Raw genomic sequence first — 8,897 nt, 5'->3', positions numbered from 1 at the left:
GCTTTTTTTTTTTTTTTTTTTTTGAGAGAGACTTTTGCTAGAGGGTACGTGCTGAGCTCGACAGAGAGAAATGTGATAGGCAGATAACTAATAATGAGTGGACAGCCCCAAGAAAATAGAGAAAGACACATGCCGCATTAATTACAACTTGTTAGGAGTTACAACTGAACCCTCCATGAAAATGACTTCTTCCCGCTCAGCGCCTGACACCAGGAAGGTGAGGCAAATCCCATTTTTCTTTCCTAGATAGAAAGGGAGAAATCAGCCCCCGGGGGGGATGGTCATGCCCTGTGAGGTTTTTTTGGGGGGGAGAGGTTTTTCCTATGGGGCACATGTGCTCACCGGAAAGATAGAGAGAGAAAGAGAGACAAAAAGCAAGAAATCACCCCCCAGGGGGTATAGCCACGCCACAGTCCCTTCTCCTTCATTCTCCTCTCGGGATCTTGGGCATGTACTTTAAGCCACCAGGTCCAGGACTTGAACCATAGTCGACTACATGGGAGTCCAGCAACATAGCCATTATACCAACTGCTAGTCCCAGTGCCTGGTATGAGTTTTAAGCTGCTGAGGCTGGCACTTGAACCATGGTCAATTACATGGGAGTCCTGCAATGTAACCATTATGCTATCTGCTGGTCCCGACTCTCTCTTTGTTAATGAGATAAAGAGAGAGAGACAGAGAGACAGAGAGTGAGGTTTTGGGTTCATTTTCTCATTTGACCGGGTCCCACTGGCACCCTCTGCCCGCAGTCTCCTACTCAGCCCGGGCTGTGCTGCCGCGCTCAGCCTGCTCGGGTTTACGGTGGTCAGCACCTGGGTCTCTGATATGGTCCAGCCCCACGCAGTGGCACCCCGCCATTTGTGCCACCGTGACTGGACCTCTCTCCCACGTGAGTGCAACACTACCCTTCAGGACTGATGAGTGCATTTGCACATCTTTAATTTTTGATATCATCAAATATTCTTCTACTGTTCATTTCTGGTTGACTGCTTCTGTATTTCTGTTTGTACAAACTTTTCATCTCCTTTGTAAATTTTCAGTTGAGAGTTTTATTAGTGTTTTTATATATTGGCATGAACTTTACATATTGGTTTGCCTTTTATTTAATCTAGGTGTTGCACTTTTTCTCCTAGTAGGGTATTTTCATTCTAGGCGAGCTGAATTTCATCGCGAAGTGATATGTCACTGTTTTTATCACTGAGAATCAATGCTATGCACGAAGCTTCCCTCCCCTCCCTCTTTGCTCTATCTCCCTGAGACCTGGCTGCTGGTCTCGAATCTCTTGTGACCATGACCTGAACATCTTGTGACTGGGACCTTCATTCAAGGAACTGGCCCGTGGCTGGGGCCATTCCAGAGAAATCCCACATGAACATCACCAAGTCAGGGATGCTAAGCCCTAGACAGACCTGCCGACTCTGCTGTCCACTAGCTAACCTTTACTGTCGCCCTCAAGCCATGTGTGTACAAACCAGATGCCTACCTTGGCGACAGGGACTCTGCATCGACCTCTCCCTGGTTTATGAATGCTTCCTCCTTGTACAATCTGAGCTCCTTTCTATGGCTGCAGGGACCACGCTTGGCTCGCCATCGGCGGAATCTTATTTACCCAGTGTAAGTGAACTCAGTTTTCTCCCGCTGGACCTCTGGGTGTGTTCTTTGGCACCAGCAAACATTATGGGCAAGCCCCCTCAGATGTGGGGCTCCGCTGGAACAATTATTTTCCCTTTTTTTCTTGGTGATTTTGGGCTTACTGCAGTAAAACAATGCATCTCTAGCAGTAATCAGGAAGCAATTATTTTGCTCATTTAGGTTGTTTCCTCATTTAGGATGATGCAGATCGAGGGATTGTTGCTGGTACATAGCTTTGATTCCTCCCCTCATCCAGAATCTGTTCCAGGATGCGGTGGGACTGAGTTCACTGTCTCCCTGTTCACTATTCAGTTTCGGTCTTATTTGTTCCCCATGGCCCTCTCACTGTGAGAACTTGCAGAGGGTAGGGTTTGTTTTCAGGCTCCATTTCTTCTGTTCATCTAAAAATCCGGAGCTCTCCCCTGTGCTAGGTAACGCCCCATTTGGGGATTCACACCTTCTAGGGTTTCAAGGCCAGCTTTGACTCCCTGGAGTCCCAGGGGTGCAGGTAGGAGGTGAGACCAAGGACGGGGTGGGCAGGTGTCTGAGAGGAGAGAGAGGGAAGCACCAGGCAGCCGGGCTGGGTTTCCATCCTCTTTTCCCCAGAGCTGCCCTATCCATCCCTTGGCACAGTGAGACTTTGTTTAAACTGTCATTTCTAATTAAAATAAAATTGCCAGAGGATGTATGCACACACAGGAGACAGAGACAGAGAGAAAGCAAGACAGCACCCCACGGAGGGTGGTTATGCCAAAAGCCCTTCTTGGTACCAATCAAAACAGTTGGCCAACAATGGGTTGCAGAGGGGAGGATAGGAGACATCTGTTTGTTCCTAAGATGTTCTAGAATTCCATCCCTCAGTCAACCAAGTTGCCAACGTTGCCTCTCAGTCCACCTGCGAAAGAGAAGACAAGCGTGCCGGATCTGGAACACACCGGTGTCGCTAATGCTGACGTGAACTTAGCAGCAGACAGAACAGCTAGAGCCTTCAGGGAACTTTCCTCACCTCACCAGGCACCGGGGAAAGAGGAAAGGTGAGGAAGTTGCTGTCACTATGGCAACAAAGTGACCTGGTCCTGGTTGACTTCTTCTGTATTTCTGTTTGTGCAAACTTTTCATCTCCTTTGCAAATGATGGTGGTGCAGTGCTGGTAGAAGCTGCCAAGGAGCCCGCGTGTCTGGGGAAAGTCTGGGGAAGCCAGGCAGAGAGGCTCAAAAATATATTTCCTCCTCGACAAGGAAGTAGAAAAGAACAGACTCCGTCGAACAAGAAAGAAAACTTACTATGAGCCAAGACGAAATGGTGTTTCCTAAGAAGAAACTGCAGCTTGGTGTGTTTTCCTCGAGTGATGTGATTTATAACAACACGTGGAACCAAATCCCTCTGTGGAGTCTAGAGCAATGGTGGCTGCAGGACCACTGGCTAGAACCGCGTTGCATTGACAGAACCCCGATGCATTGACATGAACCCCAACTGGCCAATTTGATGGGTGCTCAATTTGTCTAAGAAATTATTTGTTAAATTTACCAAATGTACTGATTGTGCTTTTAAAAGCCTTTGAAGGGAAAGCCGAACTGGAGTCATGATGATGGGAGATTGTCTTCTGCATATTAACTAGACGAAGACTGATCCAGCGCCCGGCGAAAAGAAAGACGGGAGAACCCTGAAGTGCCACATGTGGAAGAAAGCAGAACAACCTCGCTGAAAAGCTCCCCTCACATAAAATGCTCGTTTCTCACTCAAATGTTGACCTCTCACTGGTCACAGGACTGTTTGGGCCCCCTGGGATTTCCTTCAGATGTTTCGGAACATGATTCTTTTTTTCCCAAGCTTTAAGCATTTCAAATATTCTTTGCTAATTCTTCAGATGGCATGTCAGCCTTACTTTTGCATTTTTGTTTTTTTTTTGAGAGGTTTTTGCTATAGGGCGCGTGCGTTCGCCAGACAGACAGAGAGAGACAGAGAGACAGAAAGTGAGAAATCACCCCCAAGGGGGGATGGCCATGCCGCAATCCCTTCTCCTCCATTCTCCTCTTGGGATCTTGGGCACGTGCACACATGCGCCCGGTGTGTTTTAAACCGCCGGGTCCGGGACGCGAACCGCGGTTGGCTACGTGGGAGTCCAGCGACATAGCCATTATACTAACTGCTGGTCCCTTACTTTTGCATTTTGAACCTTGAAGACATAATTAAGCTGGAAACCAATATAAAAAATAAAGTTGAAGGAATCTAAAAGATTAGTGGTGAGTCAATGCACTCAATATTGGAAAACTGAAATGGTGAACGAGACCACTTTAAAAAACTCGAATAAACTGCCGTTGCTGGCAATCTTGGGTCCTCACCACCCACACAGGAAAAAGATTGGCTCTAATTTATCTCCTTCTGGTGGGAGCCCTTGTCAAATAAGCCAGCTCTGCAAGAGGGAGAGAGACAGCGAAGTCTTCATCGCCAGCTCTTGAGCGAGTGAGAAAGGGTTGGCCTTGTTCACCCACCCCTAGCTCCTGTCTAGAGCAACTGGCCTCAAATTAACTTTAGGCGAACAAACACAAAGACGAAAAACCAAGCTCTGGTTCGAATACCATGAGAACAAAAGGTCCAATCAACCACTGAAGTCCCTGAGCTCTGCCGACTGCCCAATTACTGTGAGTGCAGAGGAGCCGTGTGGACAGCAGCAAGCACAGGGGTCACCCTAACGAGCGGCCCAGGGGCCAGTCATTACCCATAGAGCTCTTTGCAGAGCAGCGCGGTCAGTTTCTTCAGATGAGGAAGGCTGCTGGAGCCCGTCTTCACAAATTCAGAGTCCAGATTGAGCTGAGTGCTTAAGTAATCCTGGATGGCTTTAAGATGCTCTTCTGGAAGCCTGAAAAGATAAAAGAAAAGAAAATGAAACCCAAAATAAAAGCATACTTCACCTGCTTCTTTTAGTCACTGATGCCAGCAATCACCGCAACGACAAAATCCGTTCTCAACAAGTCTTGTACGGATGAGCACAGTCCTTTAGAGCACTGCAACCCCGTGCAAAGTTCTCCTTGATCTTACCCAAGGGGAGGAGTAGCAGGTCAGAGCAAGGCGCACAGGGTCAGACAGACAGGATACCTCTGGACCCAGCATCTTTGGGTGCCGCTAGGAAGTGATTCTAGCTAAGGGTTGTGAGATCGTTCCCCTTTAAAAAGGACCCATGTTTATTGCAGCACTATTCACAATTGCTAAGACATGGAACCAACCCAAATGCCCACGAACAGACAATGGATTAAAAAACTGTGGCACATATACTCTATGGAATACTATTCAGTCATAAAAAACACCAAGACCCTGGCTTTTGACAGAAGTGGAAGAATATGGAAGATTTACTGCTGAGTGAAGCAAGCCAGGCTATGAAGGAGAAACATTGTATGTCCCCACTTAATATAAACCAAGTGTCCGCACTCTATGACTGAAACTGATTGACTAAAGGATACAGAAATACAGTAAATTGATGTGAATACCAGATATAGTGTGTGTGAAAGAGTAGAGTCTGAGGAAGGACATTTAGAAGAAAAATAGAGAGGCAAAGTATTAATGGGACAAAGGAATGTGGTATTATCTGTTGAAGATAATTTTATAGTTTTATCAATTGGACTAGGGAGAAATGTTCACATGTTGGAATATTCACTTTGTAAGATAAATAACATTACTGAATGTATAAAAGAAAATGAAATAAAAAAATTTAAAAAAAGAAAAAAAGGATGCAAAAGGGTTGGCCCTGTGGCCTACTGGTTGAGGGAGCTGGATCCCACATGGCTGACTGCATAGTTCAAATCCTGGTCCCAGTGGCTTGATGCACACCAGGTGTATGTGCATGTATGCCCCCTAATCCCGAAAGGATGGCGAACTGGAGGAGAAGGGATGGCAGAGGACCATGCCCCACGAGAGTGCTGTCTCTCCTTCTCTCTGGCAAGCACACATGTCTTCTGACAAATAAATAAATAAATGAAGGAGACAAAGCGTGAGAAAACATGCAGTGCAATTGTTTCCCCACCTACCCACTCAAGAAGATGGGCCCTGTGGCTGGAAGGTGGTCAAGTCTAGGGGTGGCACGTGGCTCCGGCTCACAGACCAGCTCCAAGTTTTCTACCTGGAGCACTGAGGAGGAGGGATGGGGTCACCCCAGGCCCCATGGGAAGTCTATGGTTAGTGGGGGCTGGGAGCATAGCAAGCAGTGGTGGCAGAAGGTGCCTGACCTTGCCCAACCTGAGTTGCCGTGTCCCCTTTGACATGCAGAGGGAACAGAATGGAAAGCAAGGCCTGTTCATGTGGCAGAGCAGGTGCACGAGGGCCTGCCTGGCCATCACCTGAAGTCTGGTCCATGGTTACATCTGTCCCCACACCTGTCCTAACCTTTGAGTCTTCGTTCCCACAACCGGGCAGATCACAGTAGTGGCCAATGCTTGCTGAGCATAACACGGTAGACACTAGGCTAGGTGCTTCATGTTTGTTTTCTTCTTTAAGCCATGAATCAATTTTATGAGGCTGGCATGAGGGACTTCAAAGAGTTCATGGAAAAATGGAATTAAAAATACAAATTTATTTTGGTGCCAAAAGGTCAAAATCCATGCATAGGGTTTTCATAACTTACATTTCATGAACTTTTTGAAGATCCCATTATTATTAGACCCCGTTACGGTTCCTATTAGGTTGCTGGGAAAGTCGTGACTTTTTTCTGTTTTTCTGTGCAAAAATGTGTCATGACTTTTCTGACCGCCCAGTATTTCACAGACTAGGACACAGGCCTGAGAATGTTGACAACCAGTGTGGAACCGATCTGTGTTCCACTGGACAGGGTCAGAGTGAAACCAGAGGCCACAAGGATTCTTCTGAAGGGTCCATGAAAGACTGCAGCGCTGCCCATCTTAACATCCGAGAGGACGCAGCAATTCGGCCATTTACATCCAGAAGTCACAACTATTTGCACACCACTTTCCACCACACTCGGCTTCAGTCTGCCCCTCTTCCAAGTCTTGACAAAAATCCGGCCTCGCCTGAGTCTCACGCGGAACAGTCGCCTCTCCTAGAGCGCTAGAACGCGTCCCTTTGCAAGTCCACCCGCCACGCGCTTTTGTTACAGGGAAGCTGTATTTGCCAAAACGCTTGTGGAAAGTGTTGACCAAAGATGAGAAGCTGTTTATCCAAGGGGGTTAATTTTACTCAGAAACCTTGTAATAATTAACCTGTTAACATGACCCACGGGGGAGGAATAATTAGCTCACATAAAGGACTCTGCCGACTGACTTATAATTAAGAATACCTTAAAGGCAGTCTTTCACTAAAAAGCTACTCGACAAGCAACGTAGATTATCTTTATTTATCTATGTATTTTTAAGGTTTTATCTTATTTTTAATTGATAATAACTGAGGATGTGAGGAAGAACAGATGGGAGGTTTCCCAGGCAGAGAGAAGAGCATCTAGAAGGCTGGTGGGAGGGATGGCGGGTTGGTGAACAGAGTAACCCCCTCCTCTCTCCCCTTCTCCCCGCGGGCAGGCCCTGGGGACTGCTGGTGGGGGTAAGAGGGAGAGGAGGGCAGAGAAGGGAGGTGGGTGCCAGGCTGGCAGGTTTCAGCACCCAGATCCCTTTAAACCTGTGGTCCCGTACCTGGTTTGGCCCTCATCCCTCTGAGCGTAGTCCCTGTACTAAGCCGTCCTCAGAGCACCCAGTGTGAGTGGCCCTCTGTCTCCTGCTGTGTCCTCTCTGGAGCCGAGGACACACGTGCCCACTGTGTGGGAGCAAAGGGTGCTCATGGGAGGAGAGGTGGGCATCTTAGGGTGAGTGGAGAGCCAGGGCAGGTTTGGGGACTGGGGGCTAGTTCTAGGCCTCCTACCCAAGTCTCCTGGAGTCCCACTCCTGCCCTGGAGGTGACTAAGACTTCGTACCTGGATCCAAGGACCCCAGAGTCGGCTGCTTATAACCAGAATGTTAAGAGTGCAAAAGGCGGAACTATCACACTTGTGTCTGCAACTTCCCAGACCTGGGGCCCGATTCATCTCCTTGAGGTCAGTCTGAAACCACCCCTCCCACCCACACACACACACACACACACACACACACACACACGCACACACAGGGTGCTGTCCGCCTCCTCACCTGGTGCTCCAGGCCGTCCTTTCATGAATGTTATTTGGCCCCATGATTCCCATGGAGGAGACAGTAACTGACAATGCCCTCCCAGGGCCAGACGGGGTGCTGAGGCACAGCCTGGGGAGTGAGGACGATCACGCTGGCCTTCTGGGGCGCTGGGCTAACCCAGGACTCAGGGGCTTACGTGTGAAAGGGAGAGTTCCTACTGCACTGGGCTATGGGGGGAAGACAATGGAGCCAGCAGGAGCGTCCCTCAGGCTCCGGCACCACGTACAGCTTTCGGAACACTGGCCCACGCAGGTGCGAGGTGCCTTCCAACTGAGAATGACAGTGACCTTCCAAACACAACAGTCACTCCGCAGTCACAAAGGGAACAATGGGTACTCGTGCACAAGGATTTAAAGCTTATAACTGTAAAATAGCCTAACATTAAATGGTCAGTGGTAAGTTAGAAGACAGATTTTTTTCTTTTTTTAGAGAGATTTTTGCCACAGGGCATGTGCACTCGACAGAGAGAAAGACAGAAAACAAGAAATCATTCCCTGGAGGGATGGCCACGCTGCAATTCCTTCTCCTCCATTCTCCTCTCGGGGTCTTGGGCATGCATATACATGTGCCTGGGGTGAGTTTTAAGCTGCTGGGTCCAGGACTCGAACCACGGTCAACTATGTGAGAGTCCAGCAATATAACCATTATGCCATCTGCTGGTCTCAGAAGACAGATAAATATATATATTTATTATTAAATATAAACACAATATTTTTATTATAAAATATATGTAATATATTTATTATATATATTTGTTTTTTACAAAGGTGGCAGACAGATAACATATTAAAAGATGATAAAATGTGATAAGAAAAGCATTAGGACCCGATAGAAGCACAGGCAAAGGGCGTTTACAATTTGAGGTGGAGGTAATATAATTTTGGCCAAAATGATGGAAAACTGTTTTCAGTCTCACTAATAATGAAGCGAGGGAAACGACCCAGACACGGTTGCAGGAGTAAAACTCATTGCAGGCTGAAGGCCTGGCCTGTCCCCCAGAGCACAGACGCAGGCACACCCGGGGCCGAGGGGACCTGCCACAGGAACTCACCCGCTGGTGTCCATGGTCTGCAGTCGCTGAAACAGTGTCTCGGAGAGGCTGGG

General features: G+C 47.9%; 1 protein-coding gene across 1 annotated transcript in view; it reads right to left on the bottom strand.

Moving 5' to 3' along the window:
- INPP5D (inositol polyphosphate-5-phosphatase D) overlaps window positions 1-8,897 on the bottom strand; it is a 151,916-nt gene that overhangs the window by 78,550 nt on the left and 64,469 nt on the right. The window contains exons 5-6 of the mRNA XM_027769352.1: window positions 8,845-8,897; window positions 4,352-4,492 (exon numbers count right to left, since the gene is read on the bottom strand). Coding sequence (XP_027625153.1) covers window positions 4,352-4,492; window positions 8,845-8,897 — 194 coding nt within the window. The remainder of the gene's footprint in view (window positions 1-4,351; window positions 4,493-8,844) is intronic.

The sequence above is a fragment of the Tupaia chinensis genome, unplaced genomic scaffold (genome assembly GCF_000334495.1).
Source record: "Tupaia chinensis unplaced genomic scaffold, TupChi_1.0 Scaffold149383_1, whole genome shotgun sequence".
In the NCBI taxonomy this organism is placed as follows: domain Eukaryota; kingdom Metazoa; phylum Chordata; class Mammalia; order Scandentia; family Tupaiidae; genus Tupaia; species Tupaia belangeri.
The sequence above is the reverse complement of the archived record's forward strand: the minus strand, read 5'-3'. Positions and strand labels throughout refer to the sequence as shown.